Raw genomic sequence first — 27057 nt, 5'->3', positions numbered from 1 at the left:
TCGTCTACATCGATTGATGTAAGCATATTTTCTCCTTGTCGAATCAGAGGTGGTCCATCTAGCGGCACCACTCGAATCGATTTAGTTCCATATGGAACTTTATCAATGCCTCCACTGTTTGTTCTTCACCCGAGGATCGACAAGGATTTCCTCCGACCAATTACTTTATCGATCACCTTCTCTCCACCAGCAGTTCGGGAGAGAAGAAAGGGTAAAATGACAACAAATGAGTTGAATTGAGTGGAGGGCATTGATGCCAAAAAATCTTTTTTGAATAGACGTGAATACTTTCAGATGAAAAGAGGTCGAAAAGGTAAAAGGCGTACATGTGATTAGATACTTGGGCTTCTTCAAGGCATTGTAATTTTCACGGGCCAATTGAAAATTTTCATGTTTATAAAACACAGGTGTTTGACTAGATAACAGTCATTTTCTGGGCATATTTGCAGTATCAAACATGCCCTTAGAATAATTACTCAAGTTTTATAGATGAAAGGCTCTTAATCATAGATTCATAAGCCCTATCCCTAATATCTTAATCTTGATTACTGAAAAGAACGGGATTACTCTCGGTTAACACGCTGTGTGCACAGAAAGAATATAACAGGTTTCCTTGGTCCAGCAAATCCACTAGATCACGCGGTCTAGGAACTCGTTGGTCGTCGAAAAATCTTGGTCGTCGGACACACAGAGCACTCTTTCAAAAACCCTCAACCACTTTACTAAACCTAGCATAAGGAAGTAGGGATCGATCCCACAGAGATGGATGCGTAACAATCATGTTCAAGGATTTGGACTTGTTTTTGGGGTTGGTTGCTGCCACGCATTTTTTCGGGTTGAGGAAAATAGACTTAACTTGGGAATTTAAACTGCCACGCTAACAGCTAGACCTAGGCGAAACAGCAAAGCATGCACGAAAATTAAACCGAACAATCACTGGATCTAAGAAACTACTCTAATTACCTAGATCTGGGTAACAAACTGACTGTGGGGACCCTAACTGAAAAAGCAGAGTACGGATGAAAAGCTGGAAAAAACAACTAACTCGGGTACTAACTAACAGCGACATCATCTTCTTCAACCAAATTGCGTAAAAACTCAGAAGAAAAACATCATGAGCGAAATCGGAACAGAGCAGACTGAATCTAAACCATTTTAATGAAGAACAATAAGAAAAACTAACAGATCTACAGATGCTAGACGAAGTAAAACAAAAAGCAAGCGGAAAACTCAAAATCCATGCACAACTCGACCTCCTCCCTTCAAATCCAACCTCAGACGCTAAATCCACTCCGGATCCAAGCGTCCGACACAAACTCCAGCCAAAAGTAACATTCCATAACTTCAGATTTAACTAACAACCTCCAATCAATCAACAAACCACAGATCTATCACCAAATTCTCAGATCGAGCACCACAACAACAAAAACAGAGATCAACATATAACTTGTTAAAATAAACTCTCAACAGCAGGATCTACGTAAATCAACTTGAAATATCACAGATAAACGCAAACTAACAGAAGTGAATAGATAATCAGTAGCATAAACAACCAAATCGACTCCCAAAAGTGAAGTTCGACCGTAAAGGTGCAAAATAAACTGAAATTTAAAGAGATTGTATCTTCGCCCTCACGCGGACGGTGTTACGACTGAAATTTCTGAAGAATAAACCCCTTCGGAACCGAAACTACCCCAGAACTCCCATTCCCAAGTGTGTGTTGTGTGTGAGCTAAGAGTGAGCGAAAAAGAGTGATGATTTGTGTTTTGCATGCTCTTCTATTTATAGGCGTTGGAGTGGGGCCCAGCGAGGTATAGATTGACTTTGTTGCCCTCAACTACTAACTCCCTCCTTCAAGCCTTCTTTTTCCTTAGATTCTGCTCATTTCTACTTCATTCCTTCGCTAGACTGTTCCTTCAGCATCTCCTTGATCTAGCGATTCTGTCACACACCTGGCTTACAAACCGTGTTAGACCCAGCAAAATGTAACACTTTTCACCATATAACCGATGCATGAAATTAGCTTTATCAAACTGCTCACACTTAAACCATACTTGTCCTCAAGTATAAAGACAAGACTCCTAGACCTAGACACAATTTAAAACTTAAACAGTTTAAGAAAAACATACAAACACATAAACACATAGGCATGAGCTAGCTTCAACTTTTAGGCAACCGTCCCCACAAGATTAAGGTCAATCCAACAGGCTGCACTCCTCCAAATAGGCCCTTTCCCTTCATTACCTAGTCAATCTGTCAGCTCGTCAAGATAGCCTTTTACTTACCCAATTGTTGGATTCACTCGATAACTCATTCCTCACCAGGGATGTTAGGATCGATTCTCTCTTAAGTTATTGCCACACCACTGAAGCGTCGGGTTATGAGAGTTCCTCCTTTTTCCTGGGTCAGGCTATTATCTTTCATGCCAGCTTATTCCTCCATTTCCTCCTCTCTTCTGGACTTCGTCCAACTTATAACACCTTATCCTGGACTTCGTCCAGCTTATACCTTCATAACCCAATTCCCCTATTTTTTTTCTCCTTCACAACTCTTCTCCCTAAGCATTCAGTGGCGGCCCTTAAACATGTGTTAGCTCGAAGTTATTTAAGGCTTATAACTCGCTATTATAGTAGGGCTTCACAACTAAGTAAGTAAACATATAACCGAGGCATGAAATTAGCCTTATCAATTTACATTAATGATATCTATCAAATATCCCACATTAACACTTCCAATGAACAAGCTAATTTTAATTTGAAAAAATATTTTTTGGAAAAAAAATCAGAAAAAACTGAAATCATAATTGATTAAAAATTCAAAGAAATAACTAGAAATTGTATTAAAAGTTAGTGCATTTATAAACTAATTACACTCTTTTATTAAAATAATGTCATTTTAAGACTCGGCGAATTTGTCACATTTGCATTTTTTTACTATTATTACATCAATTCAATCCAGAGATATTTTATTTTAGTGAAAAAAAACCGAAAGTTCAGATATTTATGTTTAAAAAAAAAAAATTAATTCATATATTTATGTGTAAATTAAAATTTAAAGCATATACTCCTATAGGGTCATATTCTAATACTTACAACACCCTAATTCAAAATTAAGACCAAATCTCCACTCTTAGATATTAAAATGAGTGGATGAGATTAAATCTTACGATTGTCAATAAATAGTAGACAAAATATCAACAAAATGGTAATATCGACATTATGTTATCATATGATAATTTTTGTGAATGTTTTTTTTATATCAACATAGGGGGTGTTCGGTTGCCAAAATTAAATCTCATGATTAAAGATGTATCATGTTTGGTTCATAAGATTAAGCCCTTCCTAAATGGATAGTCTCATGATAATTAGTCATAGCCTCCCCCTTCCAACTAAAATAATCCCACAACTTAATCCTAGATGGATAGTCTCATGATACTTAGTCATGTCAACCGAACGCCACCATAGTGTATTACAAAATATCAACAATATGACATAAGAATATCAACACTAGTACAAGAAAATATCAACACATATTTATTGAGATTTTTACATGGTTTTATTGAGAATTTTTGATGTATTTGTTGATAAAAATCTATTTATCAACATTTACGAAAACTGAAATAAAAAATATCAAATTTCATTATCTGAACGTCGTCGGAACATATGGAAATTGAGATCTCGTTGGAATCCTTATAATTTTTTTTTATATTAATATATTTTTTATGAAAAAATAATTTAAATCGAGAGAGTAACGTAAATTTAAAGTTTTAAGATGATTTTAGTGGGAGAGAATTGACATTAATATCCTCTAATTTTATTTATTAATTTTTTTAATTAAAAATATAATACATAGCATTATTTCAATCACTAAATTTTTTAATCTAATGACTAAGTTTAGTCTTAGTTTTGGATTGTTTAGGAATTGATCACTCCCCTACTCCTAAAAGCTCACATAAATTTAAATGATACAGCTAAGAGCACTCCCAATGGGGGTGGCGAAAATCCGGCGAAAAATCGCCGAACATCGCCGGATTATCGCCGGCCGTTGTGGTGAAATCGGCGATAATCTTACCGATATTTCGCCAACCGGCATTTTTTCGCCGGATTATCGCCGTGCGATCGCCGGCCACTGTGGGCGACGCTCGGCGATAATCCGGCGATATTTAAATTTTTTTTTTTTTTCCGGCCCAACGGCTATTTTTACATCCCACCCCTATAAATATTTCCTCCACTTCCTCCATTCATCACCCACAATCTTCATTCTCTCCATTTTCAATCTCTTCTCCCAATCTTCAATCTTCATCAATCTTCCAAAAATTATGAGCTTTTGGAAGAAAAATTCCCGCTCGGGTAAGGGTGAGGGTAAGGGGAAAGAGTCGAGTTCACAAATTCCCAACACGGATGAAGCAAACGAGCAGTGGATGCACTCGTTGTTGGCGATGGGTTCTCCTCCCGGCCAACTTCCATACGCGGGTCCGTCTCCTTTGCAGACTCCTCCGGCGCGGAGACTTTCTCCGTACTTCAACTCTGCCGGCAGAATGCCCTCTCCAGCCGACGATGTGTATCGGCCCCAATTCGACACCCCCGGATCAACCCCAGGCGACCAAGAATCTCAGGCCGCGACACTGAGCGCGGAGGACTTCGAGGTGGAAGAAACGCCCACCGAGCCGCCTTCTAGGAGCGGGAGGGGGAAGGCGCCGGCGTCGTCGGCTGCGACTGATACGGGTTCCGATGAGAGGCCGAAGCGGGTAAGGACTACTTACACTCTGCAAGAGTCCGAGCTGATAGCCACCTGCTGGGCGGACACGTCCCAGAACGCGGAGCGCAGCAACTACCAGACTGAGATCATATTCTGGGAGCGGGTTGCCGCGAAGTACAGGAGCCACAAGACTGCCTCAATGAAGGACCATGGCAGCGAGGCGATCCGTCGGCATTGGGAGCGCCTCATGAGGGACTGCGGCCACTTCAACGGTATTTATTCTAACTTGTTGGCGAACATGCCCAGTGACCAGAACGAGCATATGGTCCGAGATGAGGCCATGCAGAGGTATTATGGCAAGTACTTGTCGAAGGGGTTCAAGTATTGGAACATCTACGATCAGCTGAAGGATCTCCCCAAATTCCGGACGGGGATGCACGTCGCGCTGCACGGGAAATCGGTGACTTAGCGTTTCGGAGAGCGAGGGGAGCGCGACCCACATCGACTTGAGTGGGGATGGTTCGCACGAGCGCCCGGAGGGAGCGAAGAAGGCGAAGGGGAGGCGGAAGGGGAAGGGCACAACGTCGGAAGTCGAGTCGGAACCCCACATCGACTTAGAAAAAGCCACTTATTCGAGCAATGTCGCCAATCTGACGCAGATGTACACGCTGTACTTCACCGGCGGCGGGACCCCTGAAGAAAAGGCGGCCCTTTGGAAATGCATCCAAAGCCTGCAGATTACGATGGGCCTCGATCCTGACGCCCCTCCGGCCCCTCCGTCTTAGTTTTTTTTTTTTTAAATCTTTGTTTATTTGCGTTTTTTATTTGTAGTTTTTTTTTTCTCGTTGTATTATATTTTCCAATGATTAATACAACGATGAATTGTTCATTATTAGTCTATTTATTAAATACATTTGTAGGGAAAATTAAATAATATAAAAAATAATGATGTAAAAATGAAATGTTGAGTTAGGGAGAAATAAGGGAGAAACCAATGTAGCAGTCGGCTAAAAACTGGGGATAAAATGTGATGCTGATGTGGCGCTGATGTGGCAGGAGTTAGAGAGAAATAAGGGAGTGCCATTGGGAGTGCTCTAACACTTTACGATGTTTCAACTGAATCCCTAGCCACGTCTCCTAGGGTTCTAGTTTTTCCCCAAATTCAAATACAGTACACAATTATCCGTCGTCTGTGATTCCCATAGTTATCGATTTTTCCTTGTTTGAATTGCGGTTTTAGCTTTTCGGGCTGATACAGATCGCCTCCCTGTGTATGGGACGATTTTCGCGATGAGCGCCACCAGCAACGGCGGTTCCGGTTCGCCGTCAAGCCGGGCGAATGACGTCGTGAGAGGAGACGACCCCACTCCCCCTTCAACCAGCGGCAGCGATTCTGCCGAACGTCCGGGATCCAATACAGCGGATAATATCGCAGAAGCAGCTGTAGTTTCACCTGCCGATGAAGATAAACCAGTTGAACCGAGGTTTTCCGATGGTTTCAACGAGTATACGGCTTTGAAGCCAGAAGATGCGGATATTGGAACCAGCGATGCAAGCGGAGGAGGAGATGCGCGGAATCAATCTAGTTCTGTTTCAATATTGCAAAATAAAGAATTAAAGAAGCCCAAGAAGAAGAAAGCAAAAAGCTCTGTGGATGATTACGATTCGATGCTATCGGAATTTGATCAATTTGCATCGGAAGGAGCAAATGAAGCTGTTGGATATGGGTATGAAATTGGAGATATGGTGTGGGGAAAGGTGAAATCACACCCGTGGTGGCCAGGGCACATTTACAACGAAGCTTTTGCCTCTCCATCTGTTCAAAGAAGCAAGCGGGATGGCCATGTCTTGGTAGCATTTTACGGGGATAGTAGCTATGGCTGGTATGATCCGGCAGAATTAATTCCCTTTGAAGAACACTTTCAGGAAAAGTCGCAGCAGACTTCTTCACGGTCTTTTGTGAAGGCAGTGGCAGAAGCTGTAGACGAGCTCTCCAGAAGACAGGCATTGGGTTTGGCATGCCGGTGTGGAAATGAGTTCAATTTCTGGCCGTCCAATGTGGAGGACTACTTTGTTGTTGATGTGGGGGACTTTGAGCCAGTTGTTTATTCTTCGAGTCAGATAAATAAGGCAAGGAGCAGCTTTCGTTCAAATGAGGTGATTTCGATGGTAAAACAATTGGCATTGGCACCTTTAGGGGCCCAGAATCAGAACATTGAGTTTATTAAGAACAAGGCCACGGCCTTGGCATGCAGGAAGGCATTGTTTGAGGATTTTGATGAGACATATGCACAAGCCTTTGGAACAACACCAGTGCGACCTCCCCGGCCAACTGCACCAATGGCTGTGAATCCTTCTAGAGGTATTGTTGCATGCTATTTTGGATTATTTTGTGTTTTATGTTCTTTTACTATAAGACTGGATATATACTAAGTTGTCTTTTGTAGCACCAAAAGACCACAAGACATGAAACTTAAATGATGTTTTATAAGGATAAGGTAGGATATGAAGTCTTGAGTAGTTGTTTTTAGGATGCTTCATGTTGGCAGATGTAGTTAATGTATACAGATTGATGATATTGAATTAATATGTCTTCCTTCACTTGTAAGTTACATGCACATTATAATTATTTGCTGTATGCAAATTAAGCAAATTTCCATGAATTGTGTTATCCAATGCCTTCTAGGAGGTGGATTCTCCAGTTTTTCAGATGCATCTTATTTGCTGATTCCTAATTGTAATTTTACAGGCAGCAATTTATACCTTGATTGATCTCTTCTTCTTCATCCATTTTTTTCCTGTTTATCTCGACGCATACAATTAAATGATTGCTATGTTTCTTTTACTTGTTCTTATCTATGTCGTGTTAACTCCTTAGGTATTCCTCTCATTCTGGTTTCGTTCCAGGTTAATTTTTACACTGGTTATTTTGTTTCACTTTCTATGCTCTATAGAGAATTAGTATTATTGACTTTTGCTTAGGCTCATGAGTTTACTTGCATGGTAGTTATTAAGAGCTATGGGATTTTACATACATGCACCACTGTCTTGAAAGCACAGTGTGAAAGCTCACTCAGTCTATTCATTATATGCTTGATTTTAGACTAAAGAATGCTTGGGTGGTTGAATTAATCTTATAACAAAAAAGAGAATCATACTCTTTCATCTAAAAGCCCCAAACTTCTTAAGGAGATTACTTTTGATATAGAGTAAAAGGTGTAGATTGTAGACTGGGATTTTAATTTGTTTCCTACTTTCCTTGACTCATCATTAGCAATTTTTGTTGAGTTGGTTTAGCTTTCAGAAATCCAAATATTTGACTTTTATATGACTGGGCATGAAATGGGACCTTGAGCATTAGAAATGTGGCTTTTTTAGATTCATCTTTGCCGTGGGCTTTGGATTCTGGATCATCCGGTCATGCAGAAGTGTCACTACTGTAGCTTCACTTAGATGATTCTAGGAGATGGTATTGAGAGAGTAGTAGCTTTAAGCCCAGCAGAGAGGCTTATCCCATTATGTTGATTGGGGACCAATAGTCAATGTATCTCTGGATCTTGTTTGATCATTTTTTTATTGTTTATTTTTTGGATTATTCCGCCTGTTTGTGGTTGCTGCTAGTATGTAAGTTGATTCTTGCTTGATCACAGCTTCGCTCAAGTCTCTAATTTTCGATTTGGCACGATATAGAATTTGTGGTTGCTGCCAGTTTCTGTTAGCTGATCTTCATTGTCAGTTATTCGTGCTTCCCTTAAGTCTCTAAGTTTCGATTGACACATGATATAGAGTTTGTGGTTGCTGCCAGTTTCTGTCAGCTGATCTCCTGTGTCAGTTATTTTGTGCTTGATCACAGCTTCCCTTAAGTCTCTAATTTTGTATTGACAGGATTTAGAGTTTTGTTTAGATCATTCTCTTCACTTTTTTGGTATTGAAATGCTGTTTTTCCTCTATTGTCAAGTTCTCAACGGCAATATTGTTTTATGTTTTAAATAAGTTTGAGCTTTCCTGCTCTCTGTTTTTGCTTTCTTCTCACCATTTTAAATATTTTATGTTCCTCAGCTCCTTTGAGTGGCCGACTGGTGAGTTCCGGTAAAAAGAAATACTCGATAGAGCCCACCAAAAGAAAGGATCAAGTGGAAAAGGACAAATATATATTTAAGCGGAGAGATGAAGCAATCCACGTTAGGACCAAGAAAACAAGTTCGGGCCAAGTAGGCCCTGCTTTCCCACTTTTGTTGGATGGATCAGGTTTATCTGAAACAAGTATAAACTCTGCTTCTGTATCTGACATCAATGAGGGCCAGCATCAATCCACACACCAGGCATCCGTGGTGAGTGATATAAAACCATTGGAAGGTTCTGAGAAGCTTCTGGAAGGTAAGTCGAAAAAGCCAAAGTTACTGAAGCAGCATGCGGGGGAATTGAGTGCTGAAAATGCAACCCTGGTTACAAAGAAAAAAAAGAGAAAGAAAGAAATAATGAATGAGCAAGAATTGAGTCAAGATAATGTAACTCTGAATAAGAAGAAAACAAAGAAGGAAATAAGAAGTCAAGCCACTTTGGATGCTGCATTACCCCCTACCAACATTGCCAGGGGAGAAGCAGTGGAAAAAGAGTCAGGAATGCCACATGATAGCCAGATGGACAATCAGAAGAATGATGGTTTACTGGCCCTTGCCTCACCTTCGGAAGCAAAGATAGCCACTGACCTCGGGGAGCAAGAGCTTCGAACGCTACTGCAAGACCTATGTGCTCTTGCCATCAATCCCTTTCATGGAGTAGAGAGGAGCTGCCAAGAAACTGCCTTCCCGTTGTTCTTGAAGTATCGCTCTGTTGTCTATCAGAAGAGTTTGGTTTTAATGCCACAAGATGAGATAGAGAGGGGTGATGCTAACTCCGGTAAAGCACCTTCTACTTCTTTGCATGTTCCTCCTGAGAAAACTCGTGATAAGCCGAGCATGAAGCTCAATAGAACTCTCATCAGGCCTGATGATCCAACCAAAGGTGGTAGGAAACATGGTCCACCCATTCGTCCTGATGCTATTAAGAAAAAGAGGAAGCTTGATGGCCCAGAAGATGATAACACTAACACGAGGAGGAAACTTATTGATTCAGATGGCATTGCAGACATTAAGAAGAAGAAGAGGAAGAAAATAGACGACTCAAAACTGTTCTCCACGGATAAGAAGATTCTTCAGAGGTCCAATGAACCCCAGCGAGGGGGAGATGTGAAGGAAATGCATGCTAAAAGTGCTTTTCCAGCATCTTCAAAGGCACCCAAAGTAGAATCTGGCCGAAGGATGCAGAAGACAGTAAGATTGGCTGATCCGACTATGCTTGTCATGAAGTTTCCTGCTGGTGCAGCGCTTCCATCCAGTGCTCATCTGAGAGCAAAGTTTGCTCGTTTTGGTCCTCTCGACCATTCAGCCACGCGAGTGTTCTGGGAGACATACACATGTCGCCTGGTCTATCAGCATAAGGTGGATGCAGAAGCTGCTTTGGAACATGCTCTTGGAAGCAACAATCTGTTTGGGAGCAGGAATGTGAGGGCCTACATCAGGGAAATGAGAGACAAAACAGTGGAAGCGGAACCAGTCAAGTTTCAGAAGGAAGTAATCTCAAAGCCAAGGGAAAGAGAGGCCCCCGCGGCTGCTGAACAGAGGACAGCAGCAAGAATTCCTACGCAATCCCAGCAGCAGCAGCTCAAGTCGTGCCTGAAGAAGCCGTGTAATGAAGATGTTGGTAATGGCAATGGTAGAGGTACTCATGTAAAGTTTATTTTGGGAGGGGAGGGAGGTAGCAAGACTGAACAAGTTTCGTCTAGTTATCCTGAGGGTGCACCATCATCATCATATACAAGACATTCTAAAGATGTTAGTAGTAAGAATTTGGTTAAATTTGGTTCAGATTCTATCGTTATGCCTTTGCCTATGCCTAGTGATGAGTTGCAGAAACCTCCAGTTAATATGGATGGCTTTGAGCTATTACCTACAAATGACATTTCGCAACAGCTTCTGAATCTACTAAATAGGTGCAGAGATGTGGTAAATAACCTGACGGCGGAGTTAGGCTACGTGCCGTACCATTCAATTTAAGAAATCCAATGTGGTGAAAAGAAAGCTGGGATGATCAAGTGAAGCTACCAATTTTGTCAAGCTTATGTATTTTAGTTACCAATCACACATTAATGTTGCTTTGTAGAAGAGATCTATTTACACATACAGTATTTGCTATATTGTCTTGTTTTTTACATTGGACGACAATCTTTGTATGTCCGCAAGATGGCCTTTTAACTTTTTGGGTTGATTTTATTATTCGAGGGTTTTAAATTGTGATTAGGCGCAGAAATCAAGTTGATCAAACATTTTTACCATGAAATGCATCGTCTTGGGTCGAGATTATTGTTGTCGATGCAGCACATATTTTGGAGATGAAGAGTGAAGACAGACAGTTATGGGCCTGTTCAAATCAAAATTTTAGTAATTGGGCTAGAAACTGAAGATTCGGATTCCACAAATTTGTTTATATAAAGTAGAATAAAATTCAGGCTAGATTAACCAACAATATTGAATATTGATTCAGAACAGAGGAGTTTCCGTTTCTTATGTGCTTGAAATTGGGGAAGATATGAAAGGGTTGTTGTAAATCAGATGTTTATGATGACGGTAAATTGAAGATATGCATCACACGATTGAGCGAAACGATAATACAAGATCGTAGTAGTTGATATTGGAAATTATATACTTTGATAGACTATTCCCTACCTAATAGGTGACATATATCTAGGAAAAAAAGCATAACATAATTAGGGCTTCTTTGGTGATTTGGTTTTAGGGGGTTTCTCCTCTGCTGCAGCGGTAGACTTCTTGGGCAAAAGCACCGGATTGATATTGGGCAGCACTCCACCATTGGCAATTGTTACGCCACTAAGCAGTTTCCCCAATTCATCATCATTACGCACTGCCAACTGCACATGTCTCGGCACTATCCTGCTCTTCTTGTTGTCCCTCGCCGCGTTTCCGGCCAATTCTAGCACCTACAACTCAAACAAACACAATCAATTCATGGAAGAAACAAATTTCACAAAATTAAACACGATTTTACCTCAGCGGCAAGGTATTCCAGAACAGCAGCCATATAGATCGGAGCTCCGCTGCCCATGCGCTGCGCATAGCGTCCCTTCTTCAGAAATCGGGCGATGCGCCCCACCGGAAATTGGAGTCCTGCCTTGACGGATTTCGGTATCGATTTCTTCCTATCGCCGCCTCGCCTGCCTCCGGTGCCCTTGATTGGAGTCGAAGTCACAGTATTCATCGTCGAATTGAGGATTCAAAGAGAAATATGATTAAATTAAGGGAAATTGCAGACGCTGGTGATGGAGAAGTTGAGGGAAGGAGATGTATTTATGCCCTTCTTAGAAGGGAATGCAGAGGCGATCCGTGGCGTAGTAGTTCGACCAATGGGATTGCGTGATGAAATGGTGGGTGAGATGAGTCGATCTAGGCAGGAAGATCCAACGGCCAGAAGTTAGTGAAATTTTCTCTATCCGCGTCGTTGTAAACGTACCACTCTAAATTGTACGTGTGGCATTTACTCTAGGCGGGAGGATTTAAAATTTGGTAAATCAAATCCCGTTTAATGGAAGTGGATTATTTTTATGTTTATTTTTACATTAATTATTAACAAATTAGTTATAAGTCGAGTCAAACAAATTCTTTTTTTGCAATAAAAAATTGTGTCTCCAATTCTGTGCATTTTTCTTCGCTATGAGTTTCAAGTAAAAGTTATTTTTTATATTAAAATTTAAAATTATTATATTAATATGACGCTAGGATTTTGATGTTTTAGCCAATGTCATCGTGAATAGTTTTATCATGGCATTACATGTTATTTGGTGGAGTATAAAGAATAAATTAACTATTAGACCGTATTATAGGCTCCGCACTTTTTTTCATGTTTTAATAAGATAATTGAACCGATAAAGAGAGTAAGTTTATTTATCTCTAAAAGTAATTACTTTGATTACTTAATTACCCTCCTCAATCAATCGGTCCTTAATACGGTTATCCGTGGATACCCGACTCGAAAAAAACTGGTACCCAAACCCGAAAATCATCTAAATGTCTATTCAAAACCCGACCCGATATATTTTTGGATACTCCAATACCTGCCCCGGGTATCCATATCCGACGTATCGGGTACCCAAATACCCGAATCTTTACATGTGTTTATAACTAATAAAAATAATTCAAATTTTTTATATTAATATAAATATAGAAATATTTAAATTGACTGATATCTTTAATCTTGCATTTATTTTGTAGCATAAAACTATAAAAAGAAAATGGATCACTTTTATTTTAAAGTATATAATTATATTTATGGGGATTGGTTATGCAATGTGTAAGTAAAATACAATAAAAGTTACATGTTTAATTAAATTATAGAAGCAACCAATAATATAATTCAAAAGTCAAAATAATTAACTAAAGTAAAAAAACCACGTAAGGTTGTTATGCAATATGTAAAATTTGAGAGTTTACAGAAGTCGTGAGCTAGAGTAAGAGAGATTGACTTATTTATATAAATTTAGAGAAAGTTAACCTAGTAAGTTGTAATTAGTAAATAAATTAGCTCAGCTCTTGAAGCCTGACTAAACCTAATTTAAAAAAGGCTTTAAATAATAAATTGGATATTCGGGAAATATCTGATACCCATTCGGGTTATCCAGTACCTGATTTATCTTAAATTTCAATACTCAATCTCATACCCACTCCCATAAAATTGGATATTGGGTATCCAATACCCGGCGGATATCGGATCGGGTACGAGTAAATCCAAAACCTGATATCCATATTCCCACCCCTAGTCCTTACTCTTTCCCCTTCCCCAAATATCCCTGAATCAGAAAAACAAAGGAAACATGTACCCTCATTCCTTCTCCAACTCTCAACTTCGGTTATTCAAATCCTCATCATCTCTCCCTTTTCTCTCGCACCGGCAAAATGCAAAGACATTGTCTCCGCTGTCGCAACGTCGCTAATAATAATATTCTATTTGAATTTGAATTAAAAAGGAAATCCGGAATACTTGTAATTTTAGATTTGGATGGACAACCAATATAATTTTATTGTAGTACCTAATAATAATATTTTATTTGGCTTGAATTAAATTAGAGCTTAATTTAATAAACTAAGAGTCAAATCGTAGCTCAAATTGAAGCAACATAGATCGCAACATGATTTATAAATAGGTGAATAGAGGAGAGACAAAGATATAAGTATCCTACATCTGAAATTCTCGTCTCCCCTAGCATTGGAGTGGACAAAATTTCTCTCCTACTACAAGTCTATGTTAGACCTTTATAGTATTTGATAAATTTAGCACAGTTTAAGATGATTGGTAGATCTCTGGTCAAGTTTTGAAAGTCATTGAGTTAAGAAGTAGCAAGTCACTTCGATTATTTGAAGAATTATTAAGATATCGATTTCTCTCTATAGAATTCATGTTTGAGATTTCAATTACGCATAGAACATGATCTAATGCAAGTTCTTTAATTCGTATGCAATATGTCAATTTGCACGAATAGACTTATTATAAATAATCACATAAATAAATCACGAGCACTGATTAATTTGTTTAAATTGGAAAATCTTTAGCTGCAAATCCTAACCATATCAATCTAAATTTCAAATGATATAACAACTTTTATAAAAGTATGTGATGAGGAGAGTTGATTTCACAAATTATTAGCATTAGAAACAAAAAATAGATGGATATATAAGGACTGTTGACAGTGATCGCCTGAATATTACTCCATGGAGACGAGTAGGACTTTGTATTTAGGTCACATAGATACGCACAAATTATTGCATATTTGCATGCCATGGGCCTTATTAGCCGCCCACTTTATATGATGGACCAATCCACCTTTCCTAGTTTTTTTTTTTCACAAACAGTACTGTCTTGTTGTATATACCATAAAATTTTGCGTAATTTTTTTTCCCATGATAAACTCAAACCATTTTTATTCGGGTATTGATGGAAGGATATTGGCGCTTATTTTATGATTTAAAAAAAAAAAAAAAAATTCCTTACGAACTTTAAACTATGTGCTACTATATAATATCATGAACTTAAATAGTTATAGAATTTTTTTTCCACCAACTCACATCATATATAATTATCATTGAAAAATGATTGTAATGTAATTACAAAGACCACAAATATAGTAATTATCTATATTTCATTTTAGGTAGTCGGATTCCGTCGTCGATAGGAAAATTCAATAACTATTTAATTTCGTGATATTAGGCACCAAAATCCTGTGACAAATTTTACAAAAATTTCACCAAAAGTTGGTTTTCAAATGCAGAGGTGGTGCCTTCATTAGGCACGAAACGTCATTAGCAAAAATTAACACATGGATTTTACTCTAGAAAAAATCTATACACGGTAATAAGTTAATAGCATGGCAATACATTTTACATTTGGGATACAAAAAGACATCTCACATCTTACTCATCAAAATTTCTTTTGAAAGAACGACAAATTAAACTCAATTTACATGAATTTAGGTAAGTTTCTGAGTACTATATATTTAGGCACACTGATATTATAGTTTTATTTTCCGTGAATTATTTAATGATAAAACTTTATATAGCACAATAAGACCAACAATAGCCCGTCTAGCTCAGTTGGTAGAGCGCAAGGCTCTTAACCTTGTGGTCGTGGGTTCGAGCCCCACGGTGGGCGATTTGTTTTGTTTTTTTATTTTATTTTATATTTTTACTTGTTAAATATCCTACTATAAAATTTCAAAATCTTTAATATTTGAGTACTAGTACTTTTTCCAGCTTCTTCATTGGTGATAATTGTTAATCAATACATCTACATTGAGTCATTTGACGAAACTTCCAAGATAGAAAACAAGGTCATTGCATTAAATTTTAAAAATATGTTGAGGAAAACAAATTTAGTTTGTTTCGTGATGTATCATGCAATCATCATACTATTCTTTGGTGGGAAAGTTTGGACAAATTTTGCAATAATGAGTCTCATACAAATAATATGGTGCACCACTCGATTTCGGATTAATGCGTAGTTAAGTACTCCCTCTGTCCCAAGGTATTAGACCAATTTTTCTTTTTGGGATGTCCCAATATATTAGACTCATTTCCTTTTTTAGCAAAAAACATCTATCTTATTTTATTCTCCACTTACTTTTTTCTCTCTTCTCTCCCCTACTTTTTCCCTCTCCCATACTTTACTCTCTCCACTTTAACTATTTAAATATCAATTCCTTAAATCATGTGCCCAAAAGAAATGAGTCTAATACTCCGGGACGGAGGGAGTAATTTTATACGGAATATGCAGTTTGGAAATAGGCGACGATGGCATGACGCCTTAATTTAAGAGGATAAGAAAGAGGAACAGATTTGTTATGTGTCTCACAAAATATTTGTTTTCACCTCTATTTTGACGCACACGTGTGGCAGTAGAGCATCTTTTCATTCTCATTCTTGATATGTGTGATGTATCTACATGCATATCACAGTACAATGATTCCATTTGATGTGTATATTTTGTCGTTATAAACGTATATATCAACAAATGAGTAAATTTACTACTAGCATTTTATCCGTATCAAACAAGAGTGGATAATTTTAATAAATAAATCGCATTTAGACCATTAATATTCATACTACTCCTATATAACAACTAGTATAATAATTTATATAAGTACTAGCTACTTATTAAACATGATTGCATAAAGATATAGTAGTATTGTATCTCTAATCTCTATACTATACTCTATAGTAAGTATGGTTCCATGTTTATTAAGACGAGGGAAAGTTTTATATGATCTCATGATTCCCATCGTTATTATTTTAGTTTAAGCAATGAAGTAGTACTGCTGATGATTATTTAACTGTGGTTATTAATTTTGACCATATTCACTTTTTAGTATAATCAAAGTATTACTCATTTTTTTGTCTTACCTTCAAGTGCTAGACAATAAGGAGCGAGAATTAGAAAGTCTTTCTTTTTGTAATTCAATTTTTTTGAAAGTTTCAAAATCTATCTTCAATCTTTACCAGTCCATGCCATTGAGGTCTTGGGGATTAAATCGACAAAAAGTGAATAACATGAGTGAGCTGAAATTGTAGAGGAGTATAAAATAATAATGGTTGCCGAAAGACGCATAGAGTAATACTCCTAATATAATACAATATGGAGTATAAAATACATGGAGTACTATAGTAGTACTGTAAATTTTTTCATGTATATATAACTATAAAAACTTTGTGAATGTAAACGACTATTATGAATTATCCCAGTACTTGATTTATTTGCGTCTATGCTCATAAGTATATTATACAACACGTACTTAAAAGCCACATAAAACATAAATTATGGTTATCTTTTGTTGACATGTCGAGAAAAATTCACAAGTACTAGTGATTAGAGTTGAGAAATATGTTACTCAAATATTGCATCCAACACCAATACACTATAAACGAAGCATGCAAAATCCAGCTCTATCCAAAGGGAAGAAGCGGATTCGGAGAGCGCAGCGAGGCCCTCAGCTCCTTGCAAACATTGTCCAACATGCTCAGGAAGTCCCTCACTATCACAAATATCCTCAACGGATTCGACTCATCCTTGCTCACATCCCCATGAAAATACTCTGTAATCTCCCTCACACGCACCAGCACCCTCTCCTCATCCCCCTGCACCTCCCTCAGCTTCCTCTCCCCGTCTCCGATGAACGCCCTCATCCATCCCACAAACCCCTCCTCCATCTCCTCCCCCACGAGCCCCTGCAGCCGCCGCATGCCCTCCCTCAGATTCGCCACCGAGCTTGCAACCACGTCCAGATCAATGGTGGCCGTCTTCTTGGCGTTGCAGAGCTCGGTGCTCAAGCCCGAGACCATATCCAGCCCCATCCTCCTGTACCTTTCCTCCTTCTCCTCATTCTTCCCCTTTTCATGGATTTTTCCCATGATGCTGTCTGGCTCTGAGGCACGTATCCCCTCGCACCGGATGATCTCCTGGACCACGAAATGGAGCAGCGTTGTCTTGCCATCCGTCCCCTTCACGTCGGAGAGCTTGAGGAGGGCGTCCAGCTTGAAGGCCTTCGCCCCTCCTCTTGTGGTGCCCATGTTCATCCTGTTCCCCGTCTTCAGCACTGCTTCCAGGAGCTTCAGGAAGAGCCGGCTCGACCTCAGCTCCCTGCATGCCTCCTGCCACCACCAATACTAATACATTTTTAAAATGATCATGCTTCAGTTTATAGGATTAATATGATTATGATGTAACCTCGAGTATTGAGAATGATTTCTTGAGATGGAGAAGTTCGTCTTCGAAGGTTTCCCTGTAGAGCATTGCTTCGATCCTTGCAAACGCGGATGGTATCTGGATCATTGCCTTTACCAGCTTCTCCGCATGCCCCAATTCAACTATGTCGCCTTTGTAGTTGGCGAGCTTTGCCTCTTCTTCCTTGGTTGGCACCATCTTTGACAATGCTTCCAAATATTGAAGGGACAAACCTTCCCCTGTTCCAGATGATACATACTAATCAAATCATGTTCATTAAAAGGGAAAAGTGATGAACATAACATGCCTCGGATTAGTGCAGCGCAAACTTGCTCTGCGGTGACGTTCAAGGCCTTGGAAAGTATGGTGATGTTGTGCAGTCTCTTAGGCTCGAGCACGTGCTTGCTTGGAGATGGAGTTTTGGCCTTGGCTTCCTCGCTCTTCATAGAAATATGGAGGTTGTAACCGAAAAGTGATTCCATCATTTCCTCATCAAACCTGCAACATAAATACTAGCAAGTTTATGATGAACAACAGCATAAATAATCATTTACTACTTGTAGTCTTACTCGAATGAACAAGAGCGCAGCTTATCCCACACGGTGGAGCTATTTGGGGTGGCTCTTACTTTGTCCCAGTGTAGTGGTTTCAGCTTTGGCAATGGACACCCATCTTTGCCCAAAGCCACTTGTTGTGAAGAAGGCAGCGGCGGTGCTTTACCATTGCCGTTGGAAAGTGAAGGAGAAGAGGATGAGCTGAGAGATTTGGATCTATGAAGAAATGCAGGGGGAGGCAGCGGAGGTGGTGGTGGAATGTTTGAGGCAGTTGTACGAGTAGAAGAATGCGTTTCGCGCGACATATTTCCCGAGGTTTCGCCTATGCTAGTAGCTGAAACATTGGAAAGCCTGGTTTGCGAATCACAAAATGAATGGAAAGATGCATTATCATCATCATCTGAATTTGCTTCTACTTGAACAATTTTATGATCAAATTTGTGAATTATTCTGGAGCAGCCGTCACGCTCATGCTTCACACACTCTGAAATCTCATGCACAGTAATAATCTCTCTACACGATGCAAACCTCTCACTCCCTATCTCCGACTCTGTGACTTTAACTTCTCTACCATCAAATGTATTCTCGCCGGAGAACATTTTTGCGGTGGAGGAGTTGAGTTTGAGACAGTATTTATCTGGCTGGAAAGCAGATTCCAACGATTTGAGGTAGAAAAGATCAGGGCCGGGATCTGAGGTTACCTTTTTCATTGAGCTCATAAACTTGGGCAAACCTCTCTTCCTCTGTTTCCCCCGCCGTTTCTTGAATTTCCGGCAGCCAAAAAACATCGCCACCGCGCACAATGCCGAGGTAACCCCGACTGATGCAAGCACCGCAGTCATAACTCTCTTGCCTCTCCCTTGCTCCTCCTTCTGCGCCTTGTGAGCCCGAGGGTGCGGGTGCGTGCGCCGGTGGGCCACGGGAGAAGGAGCCGGAGAGCCGCGGTGGGTAATGCCGGGCCCTGGAGCTGGCGCTGGCGCTGGCGATGAAGGGAAATGTGTGGGGTCCCCATTTATGGGATTGAGTGGAAGAAAGCGTCTGAATTTCTGGAAGAGAGAGACCCTTTTAGAGTGTTGATTAAGAAAAGTTTTGTTGTGGCCATGATTGGTGTAATCGATTGAGAGGAGAGTGTGGAAAGAGATGAGGAAGATAACAATGATGATGAAAATCACGTGGAGAAGAAGATGATGCCCCATTCTTGAAGAAAGGCTATCTGAAATGAAATGGTTGAGAAATAGGAGATTAGTTTATGGATGGTGGGAGAATGTAGCAGTGGAGAAGAAGAAGAAGATGAAGATAAATTGCACTAGTCTTTAATGCTACTCCAAGGAAACCCCTGAGCTTTGGCACAGTGACTGCTCCTTTATTTCATCCACTTCTTGTATTAATTAACTTAGTAAGTATGCTGTTATTCATCCACTTCCACGTCTTGCTTCTTTCATATGTTCGTCTTGCTGATAATTCTATATTTCATCCAATTAACCAAAACTAATTGAAGGGGCTTTCTGTTGAGTGTGTTCATGTATAATCTGTGTTTATGCAATAAGCGACGGTTGATGCACTTAACGTGAGGAGATCATCGTTTGCATATAGATCGCAAACAGAGAGTGAATTCAAGGGGTTTCACCAAAATTAGTGATAGTTGAAGCTTTTTGGTTATTGCAAACTGTGAAATAATAGTACTATAGTGTTGTTCGTGGTGGGGTATTAATTTGTTGGGGGGTTTTACAAGGGTTTGATAGTGCAATTTCTCCAACCTCATCAAAGATTACTTAAATATGAAAGAGACAGAAATTTGTCCATCACTCTCTCATGTGATACTCATACTCCCACTTTTAGCACATAATGTGTGTGGGGACTTAGGAAGATATGTGTGTTTAAAAGGTAATTTGTTCCCACGTAGTTTTTGAAGTGAAGTATAATTAATTAGATGAATATATTTTGGTTTGATTGGTTTGAAGAGTGTAAACAAAAAGGCGTCATTCCTTCCGAAATAGTGACATGTCATAAACGAAATGGCTTAGCTTAGCCGCCACAAGCAAGAATCACCCACTCTCCCGCGAGCAGCTACAACTGTGGAGGGTGCTCATTGAGTCGATAGTTGAGCTGTCAAAACTGTTCCAATCAATTTGTTTGGATTATATTTATAGTGGGTTGGCTCTGTTTGAGGTTAATTTCGTGTGGGACCGACAGTCAACCAGATTGTATTGAGCTACAAATAAGAGCATTAGTACGAACATGCTAAGCAACTGAGCACGTTGCCATAATAAGCATGTGCTGGTTGCACCCAAGTAATGGATGCATGCATTATTTTTAAATTCTAATATAAATCCAATTTATTTTTCTAACTTATTACTATTATCATTTAAATTCTAATATGAATATAATTTTAAAGAGGTGAATTTCATAATTAGTCCTTAGAAAATGATTGCAACCATTATTCTTGTAATTAATACACATATCAAATTTCTTGTATTCATTTTATTTTTTTTCTTTTCATTCAATAATACGATTGCTGGACTTGTGTCAAATCTTATTCTCAAGAACCCCAACTCATTGCTTACTAAAGTGAAATCGATCAGCCAACATTCATTCGGGTACAGCCAGAGCCTCCCTTTTAAGCATCTCGATCAATGCAATACATGTCACAAGTTCATCACAAGCTAACCAAATGAAAGAGGTGAAGGGCTCTTGCAACTTAAACTCCATTGTTCAAGGATTTCCACATCACATCCAAATCAACATTGCCTCCTGAAACTATAATCCCCACATTCGCAAAGCCATCCCAACTGGGATTATTCCTGAAACTCTCCGATAGCACCGCAGCAAGGCCGATCGCTCCACTTGGCTCCACCGCAACCTTAAGAACCTCATAACAGAGTCGCATTGCTTCTATGATCTCTCTATCCTCGACAACAATGATGTCATCCACCAAATCCCGGACAACAGGCCTGTGATTAAACGAGTGGGCTAGGAAATCATTCAACCCCAAGGATTTGCAAATATTATTTCGGGATACAGCCATTTACCACGTGAAACTTCCAAGAGAAGCTCGGAGGCCATCAGCTATGGTCTTCGTCTCCGGTAGAGTGATTATGGTGCCTGCCTTTTTGGATTGAGCTGCATCGTCTGCTCCCTTTGGTTCAGCAGCCAGAACTCGAACCGAGGGATTAATTGACTTGGCAGCTAATGCCACGCCTGAGATCAATCCACCTCCTGCAGTCAAAGAGTATGACACGTAAATAGAATGAAATGACAGACAGTAATGGACTCAAGAAAGAGAGAACATACCACTTATTGGAACTATTATGGTGTCGATGTGAGGAATCTGTTCCAATAGCTCCAGAGATATGGTTCCCTGTCCACTACATGCTGTTTCTTTTAGTACAGAGGCTCTTGTTTCATGTATTGGGCGATAAGTCATTCTTATGCTATTAGATGTTCTATATTTATGCTTGCAGAAGTCAAAATTATCATGACCAAATGCTTATATTTATCTGTTCTGTTTATGGAGAGTGTGATAATGTATTATGAGAAATGAAACCAGAAAAATTGGAAAAATATATGGCCTTTTTGACCTTTTGTTCATGAAAGAATACAAATGTTCATCCTAATGCAAAAATGTATATTTTGTGGAGTAAATATTAAAACGGGTAATACGAGCTTCAGATCTCTAGCAGCTTTAAATGATGAAGAACGTCAAGTTCCATAATAGATCCAGTATTTCAAGAACTCACCTTATGATACGGCCATCATTATATGGATGAATCAGAACAGCACCAGTATCCTTCAATACCTTCGCAGCGACATCCTCCCTAGATTGCATTGTTGCCTCGCTCCAGATAACCTGACCACCATAACGAACGACATTCTCAACTTTGCATTTTGGGGCATTTTTGGGAATGACTATATGTGCTGGTATTCCTCGTAGTTTTGCAGCCAGAGAAAGTGCGGCAGCATGATTCCCACTAATTGAATGTGGATAGAATGAGGCATCAATTAGGAGCAGTAATCCAAAAAGCTAAGAACAATATATCAGTGTGTTCATAACAAACCTGCTATGTGTTATGACACCTCTAGCTGCCTCATCATCTGTAAGAGAAAATACAGCATTGCAGGCACCTCTGAATTTGAAAGCTCCACTGATGTCACAAAAACAAGCTATCTCAATTGCATTCACATATTTTAAATAGTACCACAACAAGTATATAACATACCAACTATCTTGATTGCAAATACAAGTTAAACAAGAGTCTCACCCTTTCTGAAAACATTCACATTTGAAGTAAAGCTTTCTTCCAGAGAGAGAATCAAGAGTGTGTGAGGACAAGACCGGAGTTATGTGCGCGTGAGAGCTGATGCGATCTTGAGCTGCTTTTATCGACGAGAGATCAGCAGCATACATATTACTGGACACTTGCGCTTTTCCTTCCATATCTCACCCTTGAACTTCACATACTGAAATGCAGAGAAGTCATCAAATCTCCAATTAATTAATAAAGTTCAGAAATGTTAAGGGTGTCCACTATACATGGCCGGGCCAAGCCACAAAGTGTGGCCAGGCCACAAAGTCGTGGCCGGGCCACCAATGCCCATGTTTCCCACTATAGTGGACATGGCCAAGCCACCAAAAATTTTATTTTTTCCATTTTGTCTATATTTTAATTCTACTACAATTAAAATTGTTAGACTACAATAATTAAATAAAATGCATAATTTAATGAAAACTAAATCGAAAACCAAATCTTCGTTGTATTATAGAACGGGGTAAAATTATACAACGAAAATTGTTTAGGAACACGCAAACAAAAACATAAAAAAACACCGCCATCGCCGACTACTCGGTCTCATCATCAGAATCCGCCACTTCATCTTCACCCGTTGCATCGTCACCGCCAACGTCATCATCGTCACCACCACCGCCACCGCTCTGAGGTCCCGTCGCCGCCGCCGCCGTGTCCTCCCACCCCAACAACGACCTCAGCCTCACTATGAGGTCGTAGTACATCATCTTGGTAGTCGGGTCGGTCGACTTCTCATACAAGGCCAGAGTGTCCTTGAGTTCCTTTATCATCTGCACGGCTAGGGTGTTTTGCAACGCCGCTCAGGCCGATCCGGGAGGGGGTGCAGACGGGCCCGCAACAGAGTGTTGGGAGGCAGCGGCGGAGGCAGATCTAGCGGCTCGGATGGCCGACTGTTGACCCAGGGGCCGTGGACGCCGGGATAGTGAAGGGGGGGGCTCCTCCATGACCTCGTCGTTGAGGTCGAAGGTCCTTGAACCGCCGCTACTACTGCTGTAGTTGCCGCCCCTGCCCCGTCTTGTACGGCTTGGCCCAGAATCAGACGCGTTCTCGCAGATGGCTCTGAATTTTGGGGAGTCCCGCAGAACGAGGAATTCTGCCCAGTAGGTAAACTTCTTGCCTACTTGCACATTGAACAACTGCATCGACAGGGATTTTATGTCGGCTTCGCTGCGGCCACTCTCAGCAGTGCGCAGTTGGTTCTCATATATACCAATGAACTTCCGAAGAGCTGTAGTGATCCTGCCGAACTTCTTCCGAATCTGATCGGGTGTACGGTCGACGCTCCCCGACGGTTTGAATTCATTGTACACCACCAAGACTTTCCGCCAGAAGCATAAGTCGGTGTGATCCGTGCCAACTATGGCATCTGTCGTCACCGCGTCCCATGCCCTAGCAATAGCAACGGACTCGGCGTCTGTGTACAAAAACCCTCGTCGACCACCGCCGCCGCCTTCCTGCCCGCCGCCGCCATCGCCGCGGCCGCCGCCCTGCCCGCCGTCGCTGTCGCCGCCACCTCGCACGGATCCTCCGCCACGCCCGCCGCCGCCGCCCCTTCGCCCGCCATTCCCGCCGCCACTTCGGCCGCCGCCGCTTCTTCCACCGCCTCCTCTCCCCGTCTCTACACGACCGGGCGTCGGCGTCGGGGTATCAGTCGACCCCATCAATTGTTCCCATGTGAATCTATCAGATTCATCAAGCGGAGAATGACTGCTCTGAAATGGGGAGGCTTGAAATTGGGACGGGAAGTTAATTGCGTCCATGTTGGGTCGATAGTCGCCCGTCCCTGGTTGGGTACGACCCGCATATCTCTGCTGATAGGCCGAGGACTGCCCCCGGTTTTGAGGTGTTTGTAGCCACGGCGCCGGCGATGGCGGACTCCACATCTGGGATGGAGGAGGGGTGGGACTCGATCCCCAGCGTTGGGGGGGTGGAAAGCCCCCCGTCCCGAATCTCCATAACCGGGATCGTCTCCGCCTTGCATTTCACAAAAATTCAAATTGAAGGGAATAGGGTAAATTGTGTGTGAGAGTAGAGTAAAAATAAGATATGAATTTTAGGTATAAATAGAAAAAATTTCAAAATTTAAAAAAAAAAAAAAAAAAAAATCTGAAAAGGGGAGAGCCGCGGCTCATGGCCATCACTATAGGAGGGCCGCGGCTCGCGCCCAAGCGCCGCGGCCAGGCCACAATTGTGGCGCGCCCACGTCCCCCCCTCCCCCCCCCCCGCCGCGGCTGCCCACCCCCCGCACTATAGGGAGCCGCGGCTCGCGGCTCTCCCGTGGCCCGGCCGCGGCTCCCCTATAGTGGACACTCTAATAAGCATAAAATGTACTTAGTTTCTTCCATTGAGGAACCTTTAATGGCGTGGATGTACACAAGCTTTTGCTTATTCATTACTCCATATAAATCCTCACCTCCAATCCAATCAACATCTTAAACTAATAATAGTCACTGCTTATTATACTTCATTTGTTAATGTTCAGTTTATCACCTCACATAAACTCTTCACACATTTTGCTCGGAAAACAAGTTTTACAATATGAAAGTAAGAGATTATCACAAAAACCAGTTTTCACTAGACATCAATGATTTCTAAATAAGAAATTTAGTTTATATGAAATGGACATAATGTAATACACAACAGAACAGTTGAATCAGATAAGAAACTCCCTTTTCTCAGGCTCTGTGGAAACTTCTCATAAACGGGAGAATCAATGAAAAATCAGCAACAATTGCAATTAACACGCAATCCCAATTAGAGAACTGTAGATTCTTCGGTAAGGATCCTACTGTGACAATTAATAGTATATGGGTATCCTATGCCAGCAAAGCAACATCACACAATAAAAAGGAGATTATCGCCATTACAACAAAGAAAATTAACTGAATTACATAGAAAATGAAAAGTGGAGACATTACCAAGTCAACTTCACTTTCTGTTGGAGTAAAAATTCAAATTCAAGTGCAGCCCAAGACGAATCCTTCCAAAATTAAAATATGAAGACGGAAATGGTTTAAACTTTAAAGGGAAGGGAAATGCTGCGTTGCCGCGTCATCCTACGTTGCCACGCCAGCCACACAAGGGTATAATAATAATTTCAGCTTCTAAAACATTAAATATAATAAGTTTAATTGTGAGTGCTGTAATATTTTTACTAAATAGCCCTTACGCATAAAAATTTTGTATTCGGTAGTTTTATGCATTTATTAACCAATCTCTATTGAATTACTACAAGACTTTATTCATTTAATCCAGCTTAATTCTCGCCGGAGAATCAAACAGAACGGTTTCTCCACTATGTATTCTCACATATCCTTCCATGTACCAAAAATTTGTTAAATTCCCACCTTCTATTCCTTTTCTCCTTTCTGCTAAATTTTAGTTCATCAAATTCTAAATTATCTCAATCAAATAAAGTTAATATTTAATTCACTATACAGTTATAAGAGAAATTAAAAAATAATAACCTGATGAAAGGAATTAGTGGAACTCTATTTTAATGTTAATGTCTATAACTGGTTAGAAACTAGTAGTAATTAGATGTATAATTTCTTTTGCGAGTATTTATTTTACAAATAATAATAATTAAATGGAAAATGATATGCTACAGACGTGAACACTACCTTCATTCGATGCACTTTTAACATTATTTATTTTATTTTATATATATATATATATAGTACGATTCTAATACATTAAAAAATGTTATTAACATTTTATAATTTTATAGTAAAATTTATAAAAGTTATGTTTATATTAGGTCACATTAAATATATATTCGATACAAAAAGTTTAACTAAAACAACATATTTAGAGTACTCCCTCCGTCCACGAAAATTTGTCCCAGTTTTCCATTTCCGTTCGTCCCCCAAAATTTGTCCCATTTCACTTTTACCATTTTTGGTAGTGGACCCCATATTCCACTAACTCATTCCTACTCACATTTTATTATAAAACTAAAATTTTAAAAGTAGGACCCACAATCCACTAACCTTTTCAACTCACTTTCCATTAAATTTCTTAAAACCCATGTCCGGTCAAATTGGGACGAATTTTCATGGACGGAGGGAGTAACATTTTTTTATATAAATACAATTTGATAACTTTTTGTGAAGGGATCGACCCAGATCTGGAAGAATGCATATAGGGCTATAGGCTAAGCAATTTATTAGTAATATCAA

At 40.1% G+C, this 27057-nt stretch overlaps 4 protein-coding genes and 1 non-coding gene across 7 annotated transcripts; 2 read left to right on the top strand and 3 right to left on the bottom strand.

Moving 5' to 3' along the window:
• Window positions 1–5798: 5798 nt before the first annotated feature.
• On the top strand, window positions 5799–11012 carry LOC125220147 (PWWP domain-containing protein 1-like). The gene is made up of 2 exons (XM_048122287.2): window positions 5799–7060; window positions 8758–11012. The coding sequence occupies exons 1-2, from the start codon at window positions 5989–5991 to the stop codon at window positions 10791–10793; spliced, it is 3108 nt and encodes a 1035-aa protein (XP_047978244.2). The 5' UTR covers window positions 5799–5988; the 3' UTR covers window positions 10794–11012.
• A 377-nt stretch (window positions 11013–11389) lies between these two features.
• Window positions 11390–12084, bottom strand: HTA7 (histone H2A 7). Its single transcript, XM_048120382.2, has 2 exons — window positions 11803–12084; window positions 11390–11734 (listed from the first exon to the last, which is right to left on the bottom strand). The coding sequence occupies exons 1-2, from the start codon at window positions 12010–12012 to the stop codon at window positions 11504–11506; spliced, it is 441 nt and encodes a 146-aa protein (XP_047976339.1). The 5' UTR covers window positions 12013–12084; the 3' UTR covers window positions 11390–11503.
• Window positions 12085–15380: 3296 nt separating this feature from the next.
• On the top strand, window positions 15381–15453 carry TRNAK-CUU (transfer RNA lysine (anticodon CUU)). Its single transcript has one exon. It is a non-coding gene; the product is annotated as a tRNA-Lys (tRNA).
• Window positions 15454–17030: 1577 nt separating this feature from the next.
• Window positions 17031–20130, bottom strand: LOC125219631 (formin-like protein 11). The gene is made up of 4 exons (XM_048121657.2): window positions 18588–20130; window positions 18326–18516; window positions 18022–18257; window positions 17031–17945 (listed from the first exon to the last, which is right to left on the bottom strand). Exons 1-4 carry the CDS (start codon window positions 19766–19768, stop codon window positions 17241–17243), a joined length of 2313 nt encoding a protein of 770 aa, XP_047977614.2. The 5' UTR covers window positions 19769–20130; the 3' UTR covers window positions 17031–17240.
• A 1002-nt stretch (window positions 20131–21132) lies between these two features.
• SR (serine racemase) lies at window positions 21133–25913 on the bottom strand. 3 transcript variants are annotated; one of them, XM_089063072.1, is made up of 7 exons: window positions 25795–25913; window positions 22832–23030; window positions 22628–22714; window positions 22310–22540; window positions 21864–21937; window positions 21602–21788; window positions 21133–21523 (listed from the first exon to the last, which is right to left on the bottom strand). In XM_089063072.1, exons 2-7 carry the CDS (start codon window positions 23005–23007, stop codon window positions 21271–21273), a joined length of 1008 nt encoding a protein of 335 aa, XP_088919198.1. In that variant the 5' UTR covers window positions 23008–23030; window positions 25795–25913; the 3' UTR covers window positions 21133–21270. The 3 variants fall into 3 exon arrangements, with proteins under 3 accessions (XP_088919198.1, XP_047977562.2, XP_088919197.1); XM_048121605.2 differs by lacking the exon at window positions 25795–25913 and having other exon boundaries at window positions 22832–24961; XM_089063071.1 differs by lacking the exons at window positions 21133–21523; window positions 21602–21788; window positions 21864–21937; ... (1 more) ...; window positions 22628–22714; window positions 22832–23030 and adding an exon at window positions 23307–24850 and having other exon boundaries at window positions 25795–25903.
• Window positions 25914–27057: the final 1144 nt, after the last annotated feature.

This window comes from Salvia hispanica, chromosome 1, assembly GCF_029641045.1.
Source record: "Salvia hispanica isolate PSC_SH4W2 chromosome 1, Shi_PSC_v1, whole genome shotgun sequence".
Taxonomy (NCBI): Eukaryota; Viridiplantae; Streptophyta; class Magnoliopsida; order Lamiales; family Lamiaceae; genus Salvia; species Salvia hispanica.
Note: the sequence above shows the minus strand (reverse complement) of the source record. Positions and strands in the feature narration are given on the sequence as shown.